General features: G+C 37.1%; 1 protein-coding gene across 5 annotated transcripts; it reads right to left on the bottom strand.

Annotated features, from left to right (window-relative positions):
• Positions 1 to 47: 47 nt before the first annotated feature.
• LOC122622925 (host cell factor) lies at positions 48 to 26,889 on the bottom strand. Of its 5 annotated transcripts, XM_043801697.1 has the most exons (14): positions 26,666 to 26,888; positions 25,889 to 26,277; positions 23,189 to 23,498; positions 22,919 to 23,130; positions 22,672 to 22,860; positions 22,228 to 22,379; positions 20,923 to 21,993; positions 6,532 to 6,663; positions 5,569 to 6,453; positions 2,551 to 2,788; positions 2,329 to 2,483; positions 1,882 to 2,148; positions 646 to 1,009; positions 48 to 572 (listed from the first exon to the last, which is right to left on the bottom strand). In XM_043801697.1, exons 2-14 carry the CDS (start codon positions 26,202 to 26,204, stop codon positions 430 to 432), a joined length of 4,434 nt encoding a protein of 1,477 aa, XP_043657632.1. In that variant the 5' UTR covers positions 26,205 to 26,277; positions 26,666 to 26,888; the 3' UTR covers positions 48 to 429. The 5 variants fall into 5 exon arrangements, with proteins under 5 accessions (XP_043657632.1, XP_043657633.1, XP_043657629.1 ...); XM_043801698.1 differs by having other exon boundaries at positions 2,641 to 2,788; positions 5,569 to 6,663; positions 26,666 to 26,889; XM_043801694.1 differs by having other exon boundaries at positions 5,569 to 6,663.
• Between the last annotated feature and the right edge of the window lie 88 nt (positions 26,890 to 26,977).

Here is a 26,977-nt window from a genome sequence, read left to right as displayed (position 1 = left end):
GTACACTAGAGTGGTATTTTTGAAAATGGGAGTCTTAGAGTTCAATATAAGGAAAATATTATATATTATTATTTACCAGAAAACAATCGCGTTTTTTACTTGGTAAATCTAACATATTTTACACTGCTACAACTTAATTATAAAATGTTCAGTTTGACGCAAAATGTTTGCAAAAAATTGTCAACATCAATTTAATATTTTCAGCATTTAAGCAAACTAAACTGGCTTAATGTACATGCATCATACATAGTAGTTTCTTATAAAACAGCATTAATCGCAATTAATAATATTCAAGTATCGTTGTAATCATTTTGAATTCAGCGTAGAGTCTATTGGAAGCTGAAATAACATCAAAGCTAATAACAAGCTTTACATTTAAGCCATAATTTCTTAGCGTATATATGAGTGAATATGCTACTAATCGGTATGTCAATCATGCGGTCCGTTGCGTCCACGCTTGTGTGGTGAACAGAAGGTGTTTGCTATGTTGCTGCTTCCAATAGTTGTTTTTTCTTGTCCACGTTTTAGATTTGGCGTAACTGTGGGAGCTTGCTGTTTTGTTGCCGCGGGATCTGCAAAAGATTTTAAAAATCAATAACTGAAAACTAAACATTCAAATCTAATTAAATTAAATCAAAACCCTACCCTGCAGCCATCTAACTTGAGTGGCAGGTCCGTAGCCCTTTTGATTCCGAGCAGCAATCCGGAATATAATTGCTGGTTTATTTGAGCAATCCACATGTGCATTGGATAGGGAAGCGTTCGGCACTGTGCATTGATTTGCCGCACCGACATAAACCCGCACAAAAGCCAATTGTGGAGTGGACAACGCCTTATCCTTGGCAGTCGGCTTAACTGCAAGGTATACTGAATATTCAATGATCTCCTTAGTTTTTTGAGCCGGTGGTGGCTCCCACGTTAAGTGAGCGCCCTCCTTTACATCCTTTGAAATTTTAATAGCTGAGGGGGCACCCGGAAAGCCCGGTAAACAGGTTTTAAAACTGGATATCTAAAGATACGGAAAAATATGTAATATATAGGAAATTTAGTACATTGTAATACTCGTAGAGTAATGTTGTCGACCCTATGCTATGCTATATATATATATATATATTTTTAATTAGGATCCCTACCCGACTGGATCTGGCCATGTCCGTCCGTATGAACGTCGAGATCTCAGGAACTATAAAAGGCAGAAAATGGAGATTAGGCATGCAGATTCCGGAGACATAGACGCAGCCTAAGATTGTTCTGATATTGCCAAGTTCTCTCTAACGAGTACAAACCGCCCAAAATTACCCACGCCCAGACTTTTAAAAAATGTTTTTTTTTTAATTTTATTTTTTGCTTTGTCAATTTTTTTTCGGTATGCCAAAAATGTTTATTTCTAACGCCTACGAACCGATCAAAACTGGCACACCCCAATTTGGTAAAAATGTTTTCTTTTTGTCAATTGTAAATTGTTCGACTATAAAAAAAAAGAGATTGACAAGATAATAAAATTAAAGAAATCAAAAAATTTTGGGCATGACATCATGTTGATAGATGTAAACGGTGGAAAAGATGTCAATCTTTTGTTTGCTTAATGCAATTCTTTGTCTCATCTTTTATGCTTTTATAGTTTCCGAAACCACATAGTTCTTGCGGAGAGACAGACCAGACTGACTCGCCTAGTGATCAAGAATATATTTGCTTATATGGTAGAAAAAATCTTTTCAACATTTTACGTATTTTAAAAATTATTTTAATACACTCTACCAGTAATGTATATAACTATTAAATTTATAAGACAACATATACTTTTTTTAATATGTTTTAAATATCTTGAATAAAATAAGTTAATGTTTATAATATCTTAAATAAAATAAGTTAATCACAAACCTCTCCCCATTCTCCTCGTCCGCAAGAATTAATAGCACTCAGCCGAAAACGATAAGCCGTTCCAGGATCCAAATTGGTGCGTGGAAACTTGCTAAAATCTGGAAGATTATCCACATCTATTCCGTCAAGAAGGGAATCACTAATACAATTCGAATCAACGTAGCTGGTGACTGTGTGCGAAAGGTCCCTAAACACACCTACAGTGTGCCATTTTTGGTTTTCGTTTTGGGCGGTGTTGGGAACTACGACCGCTAATGTGGATTGAACCTGTAAAATATAAAAAAGACCAACGTAATTTTATTCTACCCTATTATTACTCTAATTCATTATCCATATTTTGCAAAATTGCAACTATTAAAATATAATATAATGAAAAAATTTTGTTTATATACAAAAAAATAAAGCTTTGCTACTAATGAAAGGTAGGTAATATATAGTTTGACATACTTTTTTTTGTTGAATCTCAGCAATGCTGCTACTTTTGCTATTTGTTTCACTGTCCGGTCGTTCTATGAATTCTTTGAAAGCCAATGCTGTGGCGTCTGATGTTGCAGCTTGAAGCAATGCCGCGGAAGCAAGAGCCTCTAATTGTGAACCATCGACTATATAAAAGTATAATATATATAAAACTTTTTGAACTTATAAAGCGTTTTCCAAAAATAAACAAACCATTTTGGAATTGGTGTATAATTTGTGACGGTGAAGATTCTTGCCGCTGTTTAAACTTTTTATTTTCATCTTGATTTTGTTTCGAAATACCTTTAGAGCATCCGGTATGGTCTTTGCTTATTTCCGTAGTGTCCAACACTAAAGCCTCAGCAGACTTAATTGTGGTTAGGATGGTGGCCGCCTCCGTCTCCGAAGTTGTCGGCTGATGACAATCATCGGAAGCTGGTGTCTTTTTACCCTATATAAAATGTATATTTAAATGAATAATGAACAACATTTTTCAAGGAATACGACTATATGCCGATAATGTAACAAGTGTATATATACAAATGTTGAGCTAATAAGCCTTTATATTAGCCTTTTTGCAAAATGAAAGACGTGCAAAAACGATTCCATACACCTGTTTTAACAGACCGTCTATAATATAGAACTGACGCATATAAAACTAATTTATTCCTGGCGCACATGTGCTGACGTGTCAAAAGCATGTTGGCCGAAATGGCACGAAATAAAGGCAAATCGGCTACAGTCAATCACCTCCAACCCGAAAAACCAAATTATACCAACAACGAACTACAGCTCACCTTCAGTACCAACGATGAACCAAAAAAAACTGTCTTACAAGACGACCTCATTAACCAATGCATTCGCAACAACAACAAATACTGCAATGGTATCGGCCGAAGGCACGATGTCAATTCACCGCTTGTTTTTGATGAATTAATAATCAAGCCAAGAACACCGCAAACTGAATTGGATCGCTACATCGAAATAAAAAGTAAAGCCCTCAAAACTCTCACGTGGAAAACAAAACAAGGATCAACCGGAACAACCTAAGTCAGCGAACTGAGGCCCAAGAATACACCAACAGATTTTGAATTTTGGCAGACAACGATATGGCATTGGTAAAGGCGACATAAAAAACCCCGACCTACATACATTCAAGTGAAAAGCTTCAATACTTTTGTAAACAACATAATTGAACTTTTTTGGATAGACAACTTACACATAATACCCCAAAAAAGGGGCATCATCCTCAAAACAAAAGTCCAAGTAATATTACAGCGATAATAACAAAAACTGCTAAACTTACAAAATAAAAAGTAGAAAGGGCCATCAAGGCGTTCTATAGGTTATAAAGTCTAAAGTAACACCTGCTGAGATTGCGCAGGCATTAAATGATAAAGGTTTCAAGACGTTTCAAGAGTTTCAATGTTTTTGACATACTGAACATAGATAGAAAACAGCAAAGTACCTTTAAAGTCGAGCTGCAATCTGACACTAAAGCTATCAAGAAAAACGAAGTGCATCCTATTTACAAGGTACAGTTTATTTTGCATCGTAGAATTACCGTAGAAGAACCACACAAGCGGAACTGCTTGCCAAGAGCATAATGCACAATGCGTTCAGGTTGTGTCGCCTATGGTGAACTTTATGACTCTGCTTATAGAATGATAAATAAAAGCGGTCCCAGTACCAGAAAGTGCGGAAACTGTGCCGAACACCACACAGCAAACTATAGAGCTTAGCTTGTTTGTATTACCGACAGTAAGAGACGACAACCAAGCACCACATGAGCCCATCGAATTTCGAGCGAATGAAATAGCAAAAAGTATAAAGAATCAACTTAATCCGAAGAGATCCAAAGGATGAGATATAATAATAAGCTTCCATACTGTGATGTATGCTCTTCTGCTCTTTAAAGCTATCACAAAACTCGGGTAATTTCCATAGGAATTGAAAAAGTCGATCATAGAAATGATAACAAAGACAGGAAAGGACCATTTGGTTTCTTTATCGTAAGGACCTATATGACTATTCTCCTGTTTTTTGAATATATTTCATAAATGTCTGATGACCAGAATCAGAAATTGTAAATCTAACCAATGTAACCGCCCCCAGGTTGTATCTCCTTTGCACTCCCATTAGCTGATTAACGGGTATCTAATAGTCGAGAAACTTTCACTTTCACTACTTTCTCTTTTTATTGGAAATTAATTTTAAGGAATAACCTAAATATAAATGTTTGTTCGGCTTAGCTAGTGCCTTGGACTATAGAGTAAGAGGGTATACTATTTTCGTTGAAAAGATACAGCATTTCCGACCCTATAAAGAATATAATTCAATTAATAAGTCTACCCAGCCTACCATAGTAAAAAATATTTTTAAATTAAGTCCATATGATTTTTTGTAAGCCCTAACCTTTAAAATGCACGTACATATATAAATTTGTCATCATTTCTAGCATTTAGAGTAAAGCTACTTTTGTTATTGTGAAGAATAAAAAAGAATTTTACGTATTGACAATACAAAAAAAGAATATAAAACATCTTGGTCCGGCCACTCCATCCTACTATACATATCTGTCACGCACACACTTTTAAAATATGTTTGAATATTATTTTTAATTACATTTTATCTATAACAGAAACGTTAAAATTTCTGCGTACCTGATACGTACTGATACTACCTGAGTATGGTATTTGAGGAAATCGACTATAGCGTTTTCTCTTGTTTTAAAACTAAATGTAAGTGCTTCAAATATTTTATTGTTGGAATTAAAACCAAAACAATACGTAAAACGACATTATTATGATGATTAGGTAAATTACGATCCGAGATAGGATTTTGAGAAATAGGAACGTTAAAACATTTTCTTTTGCCACTTTTTTGAAATACACAGATATATCCTAGGATTTGTCTAACAATACGCTATCAGAATATATATCTATTTATTTATATTATTAAAAGAGTAAAGACTGCTTATTATACGTACACAAACATACTGTATATATGCATGATCCTGTAAGAATTAAATATTTCATTATTTGCCCTTTTATTATTACAAACAATCATATAATTAATTAGATATATTCATTAAATTAAGCATGCTCAATGTACATAGCAAGCATAAGTAAATCATTATAAGAAAGCGGTAAAAAATTACAAATTTTTGTGAAAATTATGGAAAGAAACGAGCAATGAATAATTTCGAGTTAAATATGCATATGCACGTACCTTAAATTCCACATCACCGTTTCCCTTTTCCGATATCTTAAGCGATTCTATTGTATCACCACTTACGATTGCAGTTTCGTTAACGTCAGTTGTGCTGCTCACACCGGAGACATCTTCAATAATATCAACCGGCTGTTCCGTTACTGTAGGATTTTGAGCTCTCGATGGCCCTGTCACATCACCTCCGGTACATAGGGAACCAGAGGCAGATGAACACGTGGCGTTTTCACCATTATTATCATTCTCCTCTGATCCAGGCTGAGCTTCAGTTTCGGAAAGCTTTAGCAGATCGCCGGCTCCATCCAACTGCTCAATAATATCATCCATTGGATCGGTATCTTTCATACTAGCGACTGAATGATTATTAGTTTCCGTTACTGATTGTGCTTGTTGTAAAAATTTTGCATTAACACTTTTTGTTGCTAAAGTGACGGCTCGAGGGCTACCTCCGGCATTGAAAACAAAGCTTTTTCTGGCACTCAACGCCGTTGTAGTAGGAGAATTATTCGAGCTTGTTCCTGATACTACCATAAGCTTATTTGAGACGTTTCCAGAAGCCGCCATATTTGCATTAGTGCTCATAACAGTAACAGCTTTGCCTCCTATATACAATGCCGTTTTTTGGTGAATGGGAGTGCCACTTTGTTTTTGCCCAAAAGCCATTGATGATGCTTGTACCGATGATATATTTCGCAGCATCTTAACTCCACTTTGGTTGGATATTAAAGTTTTTTGTCCACTTAATGCCTGCAGCGGACTAGGCGTGGTCGACGTTGAGCTAACTATACTTACAATATTTGTCCCTGATGCAGAGCCACCAGCACTTGTCATAACCGTGCTAGCTGGAACGGATCGCACGCTGCCTCCAGTGGTTACAATAATTATCTGTTGGTTTCCCAATGGCGTACCTTGTTTATTAGTTATGACAAATGCTGGTTTTCCACCCATAACGTTTGGCGTTACCTTGCCCATCTGTAAGATGTTTGAATTCTTCATAATCAATTTACCACTGGCCATCGTATGTGGCGATACAAGCTTTAGAACGTTTCCGGACACAATGGGTTTTTGAAGTTGATTTCCGGGCAAAGTCGATCCCTGGCAAATAAGAAATATAAACACGGTTAGTAAAACTTTTTTCAAAGTTATTCCTGGTTTTTTTTTGTAGTCATTCAGAATGCACTACACAATAAAATCACAGAGGAACATTATAGACACTTTCCTGAGGATTTAAAGACCTATTAATATGAACGCAGAATTTTATTGCAGCAAAAAAAAGTATGTCAAATTCTAACTGTAAAATTTGCGATACCATTGCAGTAATCATAAAAAATATTTGAAAAATGCCGAAAAAGAACACTTTATTATTTCTTTATTTTTATCATACTAGATTCATTGAAAAGTATTTAACCGGCAGAAAGAAGCGTTTCCGACCATATAAAGTATTTAAATGATTGATCAGGAATAGCCGAGTCGATCTGGACATGTCCTTCTGTCTGTCCGTTCGTATTAACGTCGAGATCTCAGGAATTTTAAAAGCTAGTTCAGATTCAGTAGGCAGAGACTCCATAGACATAGACGCAGCGCAAGTTTGTTGACCCAAAGCCTGTTGCCAGGCCCACCCTAACGTCCACAAACCGCCCAGTACTGCCACGCCCACACTTTTACAAAATGTTTTGATATTTTTTCACATTTTTGTTAGTCTTGTAAATTTCTCTTGATTTGCCAAAAATCTTTTTGTCATGCCCACTCCTTCGCACTTTTACTAACTGAGTAACGGGTATCAGATTGTCGGGGAACTCGACTACCAATTTCTATCAATATGCCAGAAAAAGTCAACATTTTAATGTTCGCACTTAATGTACTCAGATAAATTATTGGAATGGTTTTAGCTCTGTTGCCATATACGATGTTTTTTTTATGTTGCACATTGATAATTTTATATATTCAACGGCAGCTCAAATGCTGAATGAGCTGTTTTGCCTACATCTAATATTGTCAACGATTTTCTTATTTTCCTTATTTTCTTATTTCGTCAAGAAGTAGCTAAATAAAGAACATAGTGTTAGTGCGAGTTAGTGCGAGGAGCACCGCTTATGGGCTATTCTCCTTGGCGATACACGTGGTATACCGACTTGAAATTGTGGCTCAGTTAAAATAAAAGGGCGTAATAAAGTGGTGGGTGGGCGATTATTCGACAAAAAATATTTATTTTGATATACGTACATACATATTTTGCTATATATACATAAATTCATCCTCAAATGTGAACCAAACCCTTAGCGCCGATCCGTAAAAATTTAATTTTTACTCTGCTTGTGGAAGTACAAAGGAAAAATTCCACACTGACAGTTTTTGGTGGTTTGTGGGTGTTAGAGTGGGCGTGGCAATAAGATTTTTGACAAATCGAGAGAAATTTACAAGACTAATACAAAAATAACAAAATATCAGAACATTTCTCAAAAGTGTGGGAGTGGCCGGTTTAGGCGGCTCGTGGGCGTTAGAGGTGGCGTGGCAAAACGTTTTTCTGCAAATCGATAGAAATTTACAAAACTAATACAATAATGAAAAAATATCAAATTATTTTGTGCTTTTGGAAATCAAATTGAATGGTGGACGAACAGCACACTCAGCATTAAAATTGCCGTTAAATGTGCAGGTGATCTATTTAAAATACATTAGTGCTAATTACTATATTATTTTTGAACGTACAGGTGATTGACAATCCCACATGCAACATATCAAGAAATTCTGCAATGGCAAAAGTTTTGCAGCAAGCAGCAATTATTCTATTGGATGAATGTACTATGACCCATAAAAAATCCCTGGAAGCATTAAACAGAACAATGCAAGATCTACGTCGCAATCAACAAATTTTTGGTGGTGCAATAAAATTTTTGTCAGGAGATTTCCGACAAACATTGCCCGTCATTCCACGTGCAACGTTAGCGGATCAGGTCAATGCGTGCTTGAAGTATTATTTCCTGTGGCGATATGTCCAAAAATTGACATTGAACATAAACATGCGTGTTCAATTGCACAATGATCAATCTGCAAAACGGTTTTCGAAGCAATTATTAGAAATCGGAAGTGGCAAAGTTCCAAATACAAATCACTTTGCCAAACAATTTTTGTACAATTCTACAATCTAAAGGCGATTAATAGAAAGCGTTTTTCCAAATATAATTCAAAATCACAGAAATCACGATTGGTTGACAGAACGAGCAATATTGTCACCAAAAAATGTACATGTCAATGAAATCAATTTTCACATTCAAGAAAAATTGCCCGGCGCACTGACATCATATAAATCTTTTGATAGCGTAATGAAAGAACTAATCAATTATTTTACTACGGAATTTAAATGCACCAAAATTGTGCAATGACACAAGATTGGTTGTAAAAAAATTGTATGCCGTATTTTATTGAAGCCATGATATTGACTGGAAAAGCGAAAGGAGAAATGGTGCTCATACCGCGTATTCCGTTGATACCAACGGACATGCCGTTTGAATTTAAGCGACTGCAATTCCCAGTCTATCATTTGCCATGTCCATCAATAAGGCACAAGGACAAACGCTTCAAGTATGCGGGTTGCATTTGGAAGAGCCGTGTTTTTCTCATGGGCAGCTATACGTAGCCTGTTCAAAAGTTGACATTCCAAAATCTTTATTTGGAATCTTTAAAGCGGGAAAACCGTTTTTTACATGCAGAGCCATTTCTAAAACATAGGATGTCATTCTTCTCTGCTCATTTCGTTTTATTTAATTCATGAGACAAACTTTATTTGATTCATAAATAAATTGTAACAGCAGGCATTTGTTTTTGAGGTGCTAAGTTGAACTGTGTTAATTATGTGTACCGTGCATTTGAGGTGGGGAAACCTAGTACAACAAAACCAAGTATGCAGAATGAAAGCTTTATCAATTCTGTTTAAAATGAGATCTTCTTATCAAAATTATACGACACATTCCAATTTGTTAGATTGTAATAGTTTTTTATTTTTATAATAATTTTTAAATAATTTTTAATAATTAATCGGGTCACCTAGAGCCTTTGCAACCTCAAAAAGCCTCTTAGGCATTAAATTTATTAATTTTGTAGGTACATTTTGGTCTAAGAATGACCATTGTGCCAAAATTTCCGATTTAAGGCTTTGGACGCTCTGAAATTTTTTGTTATTAGCGTAAACTCGCCATGCTAAGATACCCCAGATGTTCTCAATTGGGTTTAGGTCCGGGAAGCAAGCTGGTCAATCCAAAACACGTATTCTGTGGTCATTTATGAAGCACTGGGTCTCTCTGCTCCGGTGTATCGATGCATTATCTTGCATAAAAACATGATTTGTTTCCCCATTTGGCTCCAAAAATGTCAGAAGACGCTCCTTCAATACTCAATACCTTCAATACTCTGAACTATTCATTCGGGAGCTTGTGAAAGCCAAATCAAGAGTTCCAGAAGAAGTGAATGCTCCCTAAACCATTGCGGATCCGCCACCGAAATTCCGCTTAGGGAACATAAGTTGAGTAAATCCCTCCAATCGTGTCGAAATCCATCTGGGCGTCCAGATTACATTTTTTTTCATCAGAAAAAATTATCTAAATGAAAACAACTAGATTTGTCGTTTTATAACTATTAACCAAAGATGTAAAATGAAAATAGAGTCAAAATTGCCTACCAAGGCCCAGATTCTCTCTAAGTTATTTTCAACAAATTGCAGCCGAGCAGTTTTGTGGTGCGGTTTTAGGAACAGAGCCTTTTTTAAGACTCCTCTCACAATGCACTCCGATGATTGCAGCGTCCGCCAAACAGTCATTCGTGACATAGGCTTACTGCAACTTGTCGCAAGTGCGGAGCACGAGGCAAACGAATTGCTAGCTTTCACAATAATACGACGTTTATCGCGGTCGGACAACTTTGGTTTTCTTCCAGACCTACGGTGAATACGGTGTGAAATTCATCCGGATTTTCCAAAAATGTTGTGATAACACAACGTGTTTGGCCAATTTTCCGCGATATTTCGCTTACATTAAAGCCAGCATTGTTGTAGGCTTTTATTCTTCCCTTTTCCTCTTCGGACGAAGAGTCCTAACGAACTTCCACGCGGCATTTTATAACAAATTAATTAAATTAATAAGTGAAATATAAAAAAAGTTATTTGAAATCAAATCTTCCTCTCTAGCCGCAATAATCGAAAAGTGTCGTATAATTTTGATACAGTTGCAGGCATGCCAAAAATCGGGCTTTTGTGCTTTTTTTGCTCCTGATTGAAAACGAATGATGAAATCAGAGATAAGAAGATCTCATTTTAAACAGAATTGATAAAGCTTTCATTCTGCATACTTGATTTTGTTGGTTTCCCCATCGACGTACAAGAGTCGAAACTAATATTTTCGGGGTGTCGTATAATTTTAGGCAGGAGTGGTATGGTATGATAAATAGTAGATTTTATACTCGAAAATTTATGTTTTTGAGGCAGTTTTCTCCATTTGTATCCGATTTCGACAAATACTTTTCATTTTTTTTTATCTTGAAAATGCTAATATGGTACATATTTAATGTTTTAAAACCAAATTCATCATATCATTCAAGTTTACTTCATTTAATATTTTCCGTTTAACATAAACGGAACGCTCCTGTACAAACTGCCAAGAATACGGCCACACGAGATCGTATTGCACACTTAGCCCGATGTGCGTAGTCTGTGGAGATCTCCACGACTCCACACACTGTCAAACCAATAAAGAAAATCCAAGCGAGAAAAAGTGCAATAACTGTGGGGGCAATCACACAGCAAACTACAGAGGCTGTCCAATCTACAAAGAGCTGAAGAGCCGTCTTCACAAAAGAATGAACACGGCGCGGGCAAACCAAGGAACAGATACGCTGACACCATCAGAAACAAACCCCGAAGTATTTTTTTCGAAAGCAACATGGCCTATACCAAAGACATTATAATAACAAGATGCGTAACGGCCATACATTAGTTTTGCACTATGCAGCCACTTTTTTGGTGACGACCAAAATTGCTCTCTTTTCGCTCGCCTAAAATTGAGAGCGTAAAAATCTAAAAATAGAATTGTCTTACTTGTGTGAGTTAAAACATTAAAGGAGATAGTGTGTATGTGTGCGTGCTTCTGCTAGAAGACGATTTTCGGGCCGAAATCAATTTTGATCTAAGAAACGAATTTGATCAATGTTTTGGTCAATTTCGATTCAAAACTATTATGGTTTGAATAAAGTTTTTTTAATATTCGTTTGATAAAATCGCCGCTCGAATTAGCTACCGGTTACATATTTATATTTATATTGATAATTATTAATATGTAATATATGTAATATACAGTTGCGAAACAAATAATAGCACCACCATAACGTATTTTGTTCTCGATCAAATAAATTAAGGTTGAGGTACCGATAGTACCAAATACTGATTTTTCTCATAATGCTAGATATTTTTCCTATCCAAAAATGGAAAAAAAAATTTGAATTGTCCATACCTTGATTTTTAATAATTTTTTTTGGGCGGCAAGGTCTAAAATGAGGCGAAAACAAAAATAGCACCACTATCGATTTTTTCAAATATTCAATACTTTTCGGCGGTTTGTTTTGGTGTAAAGCACATGGTTATAAAACTTGACATTTCTATTACTATTTCCAACATTATTTTTAAAAACATACCCTAAAAAAAATGATTAAAATGGGACGAGGAAAGCATTGCTCTTCAGATAAGCGTGTCATGTTCAAAAACCAATTTCTGAAGGAAAATCACACAGAAATATTGGTCTAATCCTTCAATTCTAAAACAAAATGATAGGAAATGCAATCACCTACAACAAGAATCCCGAAAAACGTGGGAGAAAACAATCATTGGACACCCATCTCTTCAAAAGGCTAGTGCCCGAGAGCAAGAAGGATCCATTTAAAGCTACTACCGAACTGAAAAAGGATCTCAACATATCCGCAACAGTGCAAACAGTTCACACATGTCTCAGGAAACATGGATTAAAAGTCTGTAGTCCCAGGAAGGTCCCTCTTTTAAATGGGAGACACATACCCAAGCGCATTAAGTTCGTCAAGGAACATTTAAATTGGTCTTGCGAAAAATGGAGGAACTTCTTATGGTCAGATGAGAGCAAGGTGGTTTTTTTTTGGTGGTAATGGATCTTAATCGTATGTAAGACGACCTAAGAACACCGATTATAAGCCAAATTACACAGTAGAAGCAATTAAACACGGAGGATCCAGTATAATGGTATGGGCTTGTTTCTCGTACTATGTAGTTGGGGCTATACCATAATATACCATGGTTAAAAACCATCAGGGATCAACATGTGTTTGTGGATATTTTGGTGACGATGATGCTACCCTTTGCCGAATACAATTAAAAGACTATGATCCCAAGTAGACCAGCAGGAAAGCCAAGGATTCGTTCCAAAATAAATCTGTTCCTGTTTTGGATTGGCCTGTACAGTCCCCAGGCCGTAATCCCATCAAAAATTCTTGGTCAGATATGAGAAAAGCAGTTGTAGCTTCAAAGCCAACTAACAACGAATAACTTTGGGTACAATTAAGAAGTCCTGGAGCAAAATATCCCTAAAACGGTGCCAGGACCTGGTTGACTCCATGCCAAAACGTTGCGCAGCTGTTATTGCTAATAAAGGATACACTACCAAATATTAAATTAATGGGATGGGCGTAGTTTTAATATACAATCACTTGTTATTAATGAATTTCTTACTGTTAAGTTTATATTTTATGTTTAAAGCATTTTTTATGAAGTGGTGCTATTATTTTTTTCGCCTTATTTTGTCACTTTTCATAAAGTTCCTTAAATAAGTTAAGAATTCATAGAACAATTGTGATTATTTTTTATTTATGATGATTTATTATTAAAAAAAAAGAGGAGCTATACGTATAGTCAGATTTAAGCAAGCGTTTTAAGAGAAAAAAAAAACGTATTAAAAGAAAAAACAAAAAAATTGGCGCGCTTTTCTGCCTACCCATAATTGCGCGCTGTTTTAAAAACAACAAAATGAAATATAAGAAAATAATTTAAATGAATCTTAGTTGCATTTTAAATACTGAAAATGGATCATTTTCATACTAGTAATTTGACTAAATAACTACAGTAAATAAATAAAACGTATACAAAGTAAATTATTATTACTACTGTAATTTAAAACAAAGAATTTCCAAAAAAAGAAATTACATTTCAAAAGTAAATATATCATACAAATAAATCATATTAAAAAATTAATATTTATAAAATAAATAAAAATATGGAATCTGTTTGTTGCAAAATTGATTTCTTGAAGCACGAAGTGCGGACATAAGCACCGAAGAATCATTGTCTTCTTATATTTTTCACACGTCGCACGCTGAATACTCTAATGGCAATTATTCTAATATAAAGTCATCTTTTAAAATTATTATGCATTTTTTTGTACATAGATTGTGCTATTATTATTTCTGTGTTAAATTTGAATAATTGTTATGTTAAGGCAATGCAAGACTAGAGTTTTTAAGTGGTGTCAATTTATAAAAAATAATATAGATTTAAAGTCTAAGAACTTCTAAGATCAAGGGCATATTTTGTCATTTTTACAATGCATGTGCATACGTGTGCACCAATACAGTGGTCAGCTGTCACTGTACGCGTACAAGAGAGCTGCTGGCTCTAGTGCTCTCCGCTCTGTGGCTTTTGAACAAAATTTCGAGAGCCTGGAGCCACTTGAAAAGCCACCACGAAAAAATCGTGTGCAAAAAAATCGTATGGCGTTACGCATCTTGTTATTCTAATGTCTTTGCCTATACCCACCACTAATAAGATGACATTTGCTAACGTTTTAAAATCAGGTATGACGCCTCCAACCCAAAACACACAACAAAACTATAGCACACCTGAACAGCAAGAAACAAAAACTGAAGCCATGATGCAAGCCTTACAATAGAGCATGATGGAGTTTATGACATTCACGAGGACCACCATTCATGACATGATGCGTAATCAAAACCTTTTGATACAAATGCTTGTAGCCCAACAATCCAAATAAACAATAGCTACCTTACGCATAGCTACGTGGAACGCCAATAGCTATTCACAGCGCAAACTTGAGCTGGCTCAATTCCTACATGAGAAGCATATCGACGTAATGCTTCTTTCGGAAACTCATCTCACAAGCAAGTACAATTTTTAAATGAGAGACTACCACTTCTATGGTACAAATCATCCCGAAAAGCACACGGTGTGACCGCCATACTCATAGGGAACCGTATAAAGCACCACTTTTACAAAGAGCTTGCTGAAAATCATCTTCAGGCCACATCTATCAACATACAGCTGGAGGACAACACTCACCTCACACTAGCGGCCGTATACTGCCCTCCCCGTTTCACAGTATTGGAAGATCAATTCCTGGATGTCTTCCAAGCACTAGGGCCACACGGGCCACACTTCATTGCAGCAGGGGACTACAACGCTAAACATACTCACTGGGGATCGCGACTTGTGAATCCAAAAGGAAAACAGCTTTATAAGACTATAATAAAAGCCACTAATAAACTTGACCATGTTTCTCCTGGGAGTCCTACATACTGGCCATCAGACCTCAATAGGCTGCCTGTCCTGATCAACTTCGTAGTTACGAAAAATATTTCCCGCAGCTTGGTCAAAGCTGAATGTCTGCCACATCTGTCTTCTGATCACTCGCCAGTACTAATTCACGTCCGCCGGTACGCAAAAAACGTGAAACCACCATACAGACTGACTTCACACAAAACAAACATTGGCTCAGGTGCAGGCGCAGGCGGCTGGGCCCGTAGTGATGCAGACAGAGCCACCACATTTGCCTCACACCTACAAAATGTATTCACGCCAAACCAGGCTACTAACACATTCGCGCTACCGTCCTCACCCGTAAACTGCCACCAGCAACACACCCCAATTGTGTTTCGTCCAAAAGAAGTCATTAAAATAATCAAAGGCAGTCTCAGCCCGAAAAAATCCCCCGGCTGCGACCTTATAACACCGGAAATGATCATGGAGCTGCCACACTCTGCAGTTCGCTACATAACCCAGCTCTTTAATGCCATCTCCAAACATTGTTACTTTCCGCAACGATGGAAGAGTTCGATTATCATAATGATTCCAAAGCCTGGTAAGGATCACATCTTACATCCCTTCATCTTACAGACCAATAAGTCTACTCTCATGTATTTCGAAACTATTCAAAAAATGCCTGCTGATCCGACCTAATCTACATCTGAGAACCCACAACATAATCCCAGCCCATCAATTTGGATTTCAGGAAAGCCACGGAACCATTGAACACCTTGACAGAAGACTGGCGCAGGCACATTGAAGCCAAAAAAACTCAACTTAAACTCAAAGCCAACAGCTTACACTGGCTCATCAACTCTGGTTCTCCGCTCAGCCTAGATCACAAGGTCTTACTTTACAATTCTGTATTAAAACCTATCTGGACCTATGGCTCACAGTTATGGGGCAACGCCAGCAACAGCAATATTGACTTCATACAGCGAGCACAATCAAAGACTCTGAGAACCATCACTGGGTCACCGTGGTACGTTCGGAACGAAAACATCCAAACTGAGTTAAATATCCCACCAGTTATCAATGCAATTACGGAACTTAAGGAAAAATACTATAGCAAGCTTTACTCGCACCTCAATCACCTAGCGAGAGGTCTAACCCAGCTCAGCAGGCGTTCCCGTCCCCGGCGAAAGGACCAACCAACCAAGCGAAGAAATTTTTAGGGCCGTCTAATCATAGAACAGTTGGAAAAATAAACTGTTCAGAACTTTTATAGTTAAGATTTTTAAACTTATTGTTAGTTCTTATACAAGAAGATTCAATAAATAAAAGCAAAGTAAAAAAAAACAAGAGAAAACGCTATAGTCGAGTTCCCCGACTATCTGATACCCGTTACTCAGCTAGTGAAAGTGCGAAGGAGTCTTCAGCACTGACAGTTTTTGGCGGTTTGTGGGCGCTAGAGTGGGCGTGGCAAAAAGTTTTTTGGCAAATCGATAGAAATTTATAAGACTAATACAAAAATGAAAAAATATCAAAACATTTTTCAATAGTGTGGGCGTAGCAGCTTTGGGCGGTTTGTGGGCGTGGCACAAAGGTTTTTTGGCAAATCGATAGAAATTTATAAGACTAATACAAAAATATAAAAAATATCAAAACATTTTTCAATAGTGTGGGCGTGGCAGTTTTGGGCGGTTTGTGGGCGTTAGAGTGGGCGTGGCAACATGAATCGACAAACTTGCGCTGCGTCTATGTCTCAGGAGTCAGTAGTTCCTGAGATCTCGACGTTCATACGGACGGACAGACGGACATGGCCAGATCGACTCGGCTATTGATCCTGATCATGAATATATATACTTTATATGGTCGGAAACGCTTCCTTCTGCCTGTTACATACTTTTCAACGAATCTAGTATACCCTTTTACTCTACGAGTAACGGGTATAAAAATAATAATAATATTTTTGAAGAATAATTAATCATTATTCATTCATTTAAAATCATTACAAAGTCAGGGATTGAAAAACAAACCGCCAATACAGGAAAAAATGTATGCCCGCCATACAATTTCGCACTGCGCAGCGACTGCGCTTGTAGCAGAATTTGCACTAAGCCGCGCGTTTTTTACGCTGAGCTAAAAGTTTTGCCTGGGAAATTCGGGGTGGGACGTGGGTGGACCCGATCTCCTTTAACTATGATAAAGAACATATTCAAGAACAACACCTCATACGCCAAACCCAGGGAACAGTGGGGATTCGCTTTACTTTCTCCATCAAAGTAAAACAGGTATGCCTGCACGTGCAAAGAATATTATACATTTATTCTACCTTGGTTTTACCGAGATGACCCTTTCCATAGAGACCATAACCAAGTCGGTCGGTTACATATTTTACCTAAAAATCGACCGCAAAGACTGAAGTTTCTATTAAAAAAAACCTGCTTCTTTTGCAACCCAAAAAAGGTTCAACTTTGAACACGTGTAACTTCTAAAATACTGAACCGATTTAAATCATTTTTTAATTCAACCCTTTTGAACTATTACCTGTCGAATGCAATATCCCATGCAACGATCCGTTGTCATCAAAAATTAGATTTTTGTATAGTATCGTATTTTTTGGGCCATTGTGCGTCGACCTATTTAGACTTCACACTTAACGGACAGAATATTCTATACTTTGTAGTGCCGGCATCGCTACCTTCTGTCTGTTAAAACACCCTTATACAACACCCTTAGACGCCAGTCCGTTGTAATGGAGCGCCTTCGCACGAAAATTAAACTGGAACTGATGGGTCTCTTGGATAGTACCATCCAATACAAACAAGAGAGAACGCTATAGTCGAAGTCCCCGACTATCTTATACCCGTTACTCAGCTGGTGGAAGTGCGCAGGAGAGTCTTCAGCACTGACAGTTGTTTGGCAAATAGTGACATACAGTACAGTAGCTCATATATTGACAAAACCATACGAAGTAATTTCTGCAAATATTGATATCAATGCGTTTAAAAGCTATCTGGAAACAGCTATCAGTCTGGATATCTCGCTAAAATCAGTAGAGGAGATAGACCACGCTGTGGAGCTTCTCACAAACAAGATCCATAAAGCAAGCTATATATGTACGAAGCTTCCAGCCAGAAACTCACAATCAAATCAGCTCTATCTGATTTCTGAAATCCGACAACAAACACAACGCAAGAGAAATTTGCGTAAAAGATGGCAAGAAACTCTCTGCCGACAAAAGATCGTATAACAAGGCTGCATCTGATCTTAAAAAACTACTGTCAACTTTAAGAAATGAATCTCTCGCTGAATAGCTTAGAAATCTAGATCCACATTCTTGTAACTACGAACATAATTTATGGAGAGCAACCAAATATCTTAAGCGACCTGCAAAAAGAAACAAAGTAGTCAGAAACTGTAATGGAAAAATGGTGTAGATCTGATGATAAACAAGCCAAAGCATTTGCTCAACACCTGCACTCGGTATTTAAGCCCAATGATATTGATAGCCCGCAAACAGAAAGGGAAGTAGATAACTATCTCGTCGCCCTGCCAAATGAGCTTACCCATTCGTGAAATCGGTATTAATTAAGTTTCATCAGAAATTAAATGGCTGAATAGTAAAAAGGCTTGAGGTTCGGACAAAATAGATGGCATAACCTTGAAAAATCTACCACCAAAGTGTATACGATTTCTTACGCTTATATTTAATGCGATCTTAAGAGTTGACCATTTCCCAAGCCAATGGAAATGTGCAGAAATTAGAATGATACTTAAACCAAACAAGGCAGAAAATGAAGTGGCATCGTACCGTCCCATTAGTTTGTTGTCAATATTTTTTAAAGCATTTGAAAAAATACTTTTAAATAGAATGTTGCCAATCTTGGACGAATTCGCTATCATACCCGAACACCAGTTTGGATTTAAAAGAGGCCACGGAACCCCTGAGCAATGTCACAGGATTGTAAATGAAATTTTATCAAAAAATACTGCACTGCAACATTTCTTGACGTTCAACAAGCGTTTGATCGAGTCTGGCATGACGGCTTATTATATAAAATCAAAAAGTGGTTACCTGCTCCATATTTTTTATTATTAAAGTCATACTTAATCAATAGACACTTTCACGTGCAACAAAAAAATTAATACTCGCCCTTGCATTTTATAAAAGCTGGAGTCCCTCAAGGAAGCGTCTTAGGACCTGTCTTATACACCCTGTACACGGCCGATATGCAGCTATATTAGCTACCAGCTCATCTAAAGAGTAAGCCTCACAACTCCTGCAAGCAGAGCTACGCCTTATTGAAAGCTGGTTCCTTCTTTGGAAAATTAAAGTCAACGCCCTGAAATCTGCGCATATAACTTTTGCATTAAGAAGAGGTGACTGCCCAGAAGTGTCATTTAATGGATCAGCAATCCCACAAAGTAATTGCATAAAGTACCTTGGCTTGTACCTCGATCGCAGACTAACGTGGACAAACCACATAAAAGCAAAGCGCCAACAACTAAATTAAAAAAGTTTGAAGATGACCTGGTTGCTTGCAACTCAAATATTGAGATTCTACAACGCTACCAATCAAAAATATTAAGACAAATTGTTAATGCTCCATTTTAAATCTCAAATGCAAGTATCCATAAAGAGTTAGAAATCCCTAATGTTAAAGAAGAAATAGCAAAACAATAAAAACAAGAGAGAACGCTATAGTCTAATTCCCCGACTATGAATCGACAAACTTGCGCTGCTTCTATGTCTCTGGAGTTTGCATGCTGAATCTCAAATTTCTAGCTTTCATTGTTCCTTAGATCTCGACGTTCATACGGACGGACAGACGGACATGGCCAGATTGACTTGGCTATTGATCCTGATCAAGAATATATATACTTTATATGGTCGGAAACGCTTCCTTCTGCCTGTTATATACTTTTCAACGAATCTAGTATACTTAAGATTGTATAAAAATAGAACAAATTTTTTCTAAAAATAAGCATTGAATAACACCTCATTTGTTAAATTGCGAAAAATAGGGCATTCATATATTTTAGGGACATTGAAACATAGGACAATTTTTTTCAGTTTTTTCTTTTGATACAAAACGCCATATATATGTAAGTGTCTTAGAAAATTTGCTGTATTGAAAGAAAAAAGCTCTAGTGTTACCAGCTAAAATATTATAGTTCAACTTTAGTTTTACCAGCTTAAATAGTTCAACTATCTCAGATCATAGCAATCGAACCCCGCAAGCTAATGGCTCTTTGATTGTTTTCTCAAAAAGGAGAGTTTTTTAATTTCTGTGAATAGTTTGAAACGCCGTAAAGACATAGTATATTACATACATAATATAATATCAGTATTAACAGGATATAGCCATGCCCGTCTGTTCTCTCTCTCTCTCTCTCTGTCCGTACGTCCATTTCTACGCAAACCACTCTTAGTTTTAAAGCTATCTGCATGAAGCTTCCCCAAAAGTCATCTTTCTATTCCATGTTGTTTATAAGAATAATCGTTTGCTGAATCGATATCGGTATAAACAAATAATGTTTAAATTTCTCTCTCGCACTCCTACTAGATGAGTAAGGGTATCTAATAGTCGAGAAACTCCAATATAGCGTTCTCTCTTTTATTTTTATTTTGTGGTCATACCTGATCTGAATCAGACAAACTTGTCGGTAAGCTTATATAAACAAGGATTCAGGTAACATTAATTGTAGTTAAAGTGTAGCTTACTCGATTGAACAGTTTTTATATCATTCATCAATTGTGTATATATATATATATATTTTTTTTTTACGCTACTTATCATGCTTACCTGAACTTGGGTGGTACCAGACGCCAATTGTGGGTTTGTAATTGAAATGCCATGTGTGGGCGTTCCTTTTGAAGCAGTAAAGTTGACCTTTGGAAGAGTTTGAACAGTCATTCCACCACTGGTCTTAACAAATTGGAGCTGAACATTTGGAGCAAGTGTTAGCGGCTTTTGAATGAAGTACTGTTTTCCACCAATGGAGGTTGTAGCCGATAATGCAGACTGAGATTGCACGGCAACGGTTGGAAGAGCTGTTTTTAATACATTGACAGAGCTGCTACGGCAGCTGCTGCCACTCGCTTGAGAAGAAGATAGGCGTAGTGATTGCGATGCAGATACGCTTGGGACAATACGCAAAGCACTACTAGAGGAGCTGAGAACAACGTTTGCCGTCGTCGTACTTGGCACTCGCACAGATAAAGTGTCAGCCGTGCTGGTAGAAATAGATACCGTAGTAGTAGTGGACGTTCTTACAGCGGTAACAGCTGGCCGAAACTGTTGCAATATACTATTAATGGCGCCACTTGTGGACGCTGTGTTGTTGCCTGTTACTACGGCTGTACTACTGATTACAGATATTTGAGGCTGCACTGAAGCGACCGATGTTGATAGGTTAAAGGTAGTTCCATCCCTTGATGAAAGCGTCTTCTTATCAGTACGTAACGTTGGCGATGAAGGTGGCGAAATTGATTGGAACAAGTCATTTACAGATGGTTGAACATTTGATTCTGGTTGGCACCCAGTCAGTTGCAAAGATTCCTTTTCTAGTTTTAAGACTGCAGATGTCGCTTCGACTCCAAGAGCCAAAGCACTCCCAGAGCTGTTTGTTGAAACATTTATTCCAGAAGTTTCAGCAGATGTCGAGGTTCCCTGTTGAACAATGTTGTTGCTTGACGGTTTCGAGCTTGAAGTTAGGGGCTGCTCAATTTTTTGGATTTGCAAAACGTAGGCGGCTGCAAAAGTTGTCGCCGTCCATGAGAGCTCCAAGGCGTGAGTAGAAGCGCGGACTAGCGCAACTTTTACTGCATATAGGGGCTTGGAGACCTCTAAGTACCACAGGTCTTTGCAGCAAACCTGTAAAAGTAATATATTTATTTTGTATATATGTACATACGTAAAAAAACGCATATAGGTTATGTGCAAGATATAAGTTGAGAATAAAGGCAAACTTTAAAGCTATTTCCAAGTTGGAAATGGAGAAACACAAAGGTTCAATCTACGACACTATTTTGGCAAATATTCGGAAATCTTTCATGTAATAATAAATAACTATAGGTAAAAAGTTTGTTCAGAAATAAAGTGTCTCACCCTAACCTGGTTGTTCCACGCTTTGCGGTAACCATCACGACCTGACCACACATATAGACGACTTTGAATGCCAACTGCACAGTGGCCAGCACGAGCACGCGGAACATTTTCCTCTACAGTGTCTAATGTAACATTGTCCCATGTCATTGTTTCTGAAATTAATAATTTAGATTGGTAAGTTTAGTTTAACAAGCAAGTGTCTGATTTGTCGCCAGAAAGACTTAAAATAATTAAGTAAGACTGTACTAAATTGGCCATGTTCTGGCACATAATTTAGTTTACACTTCCGATACCAATTAAATGTCCGCTTATTTTCCGACCATAATTTAGAGAAGCATAGCTACTTCGAATTAGAAGCAAAAACTTTATGGCTGAATCTTGGGTAAATATCAAAATTGTATACCTTTTGTAATTAAATGGTTATGGTAAAACAAATATACTTACCTAAGTCAAGGACTGCAAGAGTGTTTGTACATTTCCATTCACGCTCTGTTGTCGATTTTGAATCATTGATAACCAAGGGAACCCAACCACCAAACACATACATTTTGTTGCCAATCATTGTAGAACTGTGCAACGAACGCGGTAACGGCGCCTCCCCTGAAGTTCTCGGCTTCGACCACGTCATCGAGTCTTTAAATAATGTATAAACATATTAAAAAACTTCATTAAAAATATCTAATCGTGTTACCTGTTTCTAACAACCATAAATCTCCCAAGCGGCAACCACTCATTCCACCATAAATCAAAAGATTTAAATTCCCGTTGCTTTTGGTAGCAAACGAAATGCCTGTGTGTGACTCTCGTGGTGGAGGACTATCCCCATATGTTTTAGGTACTATCCACTTTCCGTTATGACTGTGAACTCCTCGAGTATCCAGTATGTACAAGTCGTTTAAGTATCTAGGGAACATATTAAAAAAGCATGACTTCACCCTTCTTTTGAAAACATATTACTTACTTTGGAATATTATTTTTTGGGTCGTCTGATTCATTTGCTAGTCCGCCAAAAAGAAATATTTTTTCACCAACCATTGTAAAACTGTGACCCAAGCGAGGGCACGGTGACATCCCACTGTCCGGTGACTCCGGGTACATTTTTCTCCATTCCCATTTAGTTGCCTGAAGCTCATAGAGCTCATTTGAATATTTTCCGTATTCGATCATTCCCCCAAACACAAACATGCGAGTACCCTCAACAACAAATCCATAAGCAGCGCATCCGTTCGGTACATCTCCTTTTAGCACTGGGACGTACCACTGATTAGTAACTTCAATTAAAAAAGGAAAATATATAAACAAATACGTTGAAATATATGACTTTAAGTTTAAAATGCACAATTTGATTGATTTCTTAAGAATTAGCGACTAATTAAATAACTGGACGTTCATACGGAAGGACAGGTCGTAATGGTCATACTAATGATCCTGGTCAAGATTGTATATACTTTTTTAGGGTGGGAAACCTGCTACACACTTTACTAGTTTCCCCGGCTGTGTCAGCCACCATTTTTTGCTAGATTTATAAGAAATCCACTTCTACCTGGGTTGACTAAAAGATTATACTAGACGCGTTGAAAAGTACTTAACAGGCAGAGTAAAGCCTTTCCAACCCTCTTAATCGGGATCAATAGGCGAGTCGAATTGGCCATGTCCGTCCGTATGAACGTCAAGATTAGAAATGCAGATTCCAGAGGCAGTTAATGTTGATGCTGCCACGCCCACTCTAACTCCCACAAAACGCTCAAAACTGCCACGCCTACAATGTTGTTTTGCCAAATCCTATCGGTATGCCAAATTTTTTCGCCATGCCCACAAAAAGCTCAAAACTTCCACACCCACAATTTTGTGTTAAAACCATTTCAACGCACAAAACTGTTATGTCCACAGTTTTAAACAAGAGAGAATGCTATAGTCGAGTTCCCCGACTATCTGATACCCGTAACTAAGCTAGTGAAAGTGCGAAGGAGTCTTCAGCACTAACAGTTTTTGGCGATTTGTGGGCGCTAGACGGGGCGTGGCAAAAAGTTTTTTGGCAAATCGTTAGAAATTTACAAGATTAATACAAAAATAAAAAAAAAACAAAAAAAATTCTAAAAAGTGTGGGCGTGGAAGTTTTGGCCCGTCCGTGGGCGTTATAGTGGGCGTGCCAAAAAGTTTTTTGGCAAATCGTTCGAAATTTACAAGATTAATACAAAAATAAAAAATACCCAAAAATTTTTCAAAAGTGTGGGCGTGGCAGTTTTGGGCGTTAGAGTGGGCGTGGCAACATGAATCGACAAACTTGCGCTGCTTCTATGTCTCTGGAGTTTGCATGCTGAATCTCAACTTTCAAGCTTTTATCTTGACGTTCATACGGACGGACTGACCGCCGGACGGACAGACGGACATGGCGAGGTCGACTCGGCTATTGATCCTGATCAAGAATATATATATATATATATATATAAGAATAGATCAAGAATATATATATATATATATATAAGAATAGATCAAGAATAATATATAATATGATGATTTTTTGTTCATTTTATTATTTTTATACCCGTTACTCGTAGAGTAAAAGGGTATACTAGATTCGTTGAAAAGTATGTAACAGGCAGAAAGAAGCGTTTCCGACCATATAAAGTATATATATTCTTGATCAGGATCAATAGCCGAGTCGATCTGGCCATGTCCGTCTGTCCGTCCGTCTGTCCGTCTGTCCGTCTGTCCGTCCGTATGAACGTCGAGATCTCAGGAACTACAAAAGGTAGAAAGTTGAGATTAAGAATACTGACTCCTGAGACATAGACGCAGCGCAAGTTTGTCGATTCATGTTGCCACGCCCCCTCTAACGCCCACAAACCGCGCAAAACTGCCACGCCCACACTTTTGAAAAATGTTCTGATATTTTTTCATTTTTGTATTAGTCTTATAAATTTCTAACGATTTGCCGAACAACTTTTTGCCACGCCCACTCTAACGCCCACAAACCGCCCAAAGCTGCTACGCCCACACTTTTGAAAAATGTTTTGATATTTTTTCATTTTTGTATTAGTCTTATAAATTTCTAACGATTTGCCGAACAACTTTTTGCCACGCCCACTCTAACGCCCACAAACCGCCCAAAGCTGCTACGCCCACACTTTTGAAAAATGTTTTGATATTTTTTCATTTTTGTATTAGTCTTCTAAATTTCTATCGATTTGCCAAAAAACATTTTGCCACGCCCACTCTAGCGCCCACAAACCGCCAAAAACTGTCAGTGCTGAAGACTCCTTCGCACTTTCACTAGCTGAGTAACGGGTATCAGATAGTCGGGGAACTCGACTATAGCGTTCTCTCTTGTTGTTTTTTATTAGTTTTGTTTGTCAATATGTATCTATCTGATAGTCGAGTAACTGGATAATAGCGTTCTCTTTTGTTTTATTTTAAAGTTTTTAATTTTATGTTATTTATTTTTCCTTTAATTCTTTACACTAAAAAAAGCGCTATTTTTCTTTAAAACCTTTTAAAAAATAATTTAACACAATTCTTTCCTAAATGTGCTCACACATCCTATCCCTACAATATATATCAGTATATCTGTTGATATACTGCTCACATTTTAAGTACTTCGACCGAATTCAATTCGGCATATGTACATATAACCAGATTTTTGTAATCCTAATTTATTTACCAGTATTATAGACGTGCAATTCGTCAACAATTCCTTCGTTTCCGCCGCCGAAGACGACCATGAGCTCTTTAATATTTATCGCACGGTGTCCATGTCTCGGGCGGGGCTGCGGACCGGTTGGGTTAAGAACGCGCTTCCATCGAAACCCGGTTAAATTGCTGTCCAGTTGGTGTCCATCAGGGACATCTATATCCATAGAAACTCGATTAGCAAAGCTATTATTTTCGGCTTGAAGAATATGCTCCGAATTTAGATCAGATGCTGATATTCGTTCTCCTGAAGGAAAAGATGGACCCACAAAGTCTGAGCCTTCCATATTATGGCCAGATATGTATCGTTTTGAAAATATTTATAACTGGATTATTCTATACAGTTACAAGTTAGGTCATCTGCGAAATTACAAATTTAAGATTATTACAATTTAAAAACACACATTTAGAATTCACAAAGCATCCGGGCAAAATTTTAAACCCCACAACTATTACTTGTACAGTCTAACTTCTGTTATTCACAGAACTGCTTGTCCTCAAAATACAGTTTGAATTCAAGTATTAGATCGTATACTTTTTACTCGATATAAATCGAGTATATGTAATTTTACTATATTCGTTTAAAAAAGGTTTGCACGCTACTCTAATAAGAAAACAAAAGCTGGTACAAATGTATGCTAACATCTGAATGAGTATGAATATACCAACTGGTTGTGTACTTTTGCTTTTCCTTTAATACTGCAAAATACTGTCTTTGGTGTAACATGAAATACTCTATATACTTAACAATTTGTTTTTGCCTGGCAATGCTGGAACTAGACGCTGCCCTATGTTTGATTAGGTCTACGCGCAATCTTTAACATATGAGCCAATTATCTTGGAATATGTTTGATAGTTGCGTAATTATTCATATGAAGTACATATTTAAATGCTGTACACCAAATTGGTAATTTAATGTTCAAAAAATAAATATATTTAGGATTTGACAAAATTAAATGCCGAACAGAGCCCTACACCACACGCACTTACTTATTAGAGGTGAAAAATATCCAGCAAAATATCGATACATCGATTGTACCAAAACTAAAATCAGTATATA

This window comes from Drosophila teissieri, chromosome 4 (assembly GCF_016746235.2).
Source record: "Drosophila teissieri strain GT53w chromosome 4, Prin_Dtei_1.1, whole genome shotgun sequence".
In the NCBI taxonomy this organism is placed as follows: Eukaryota; Metazoa; Arthropoda; class Insecta; order Diptera; family Drosophilidae; genus Drosophila; species Drosophila teissieri.
Note: the sequence above shows the minus strand (reverse complement) of the source record. Positions and strands in the feature narration are given on the sequence as shown.

Coding starts and splice junctions, on each gene's coding strand:
- LOC122622925 (XM_043801694.1), bottom strand. CDS start 26,204: ATGGAAGGCTCAGACTTTGTGGGTCCATCTTTTCCTTCAGGAGAACGA. Junction 22,861..22,918: donor TTTATGGTTGTTAGAAACAG/GTAACACGATTA, acceptor CATTATTTAAAG/ACTCGATGACGTGGTCGAAG. Junction 6,664..20,922: donor CTGGTACCACCCAAGTTCAG/GTAAGCATGATA, acceptor CTTATTTGCCAG/GGATCGACTTTGCCCGGAAA.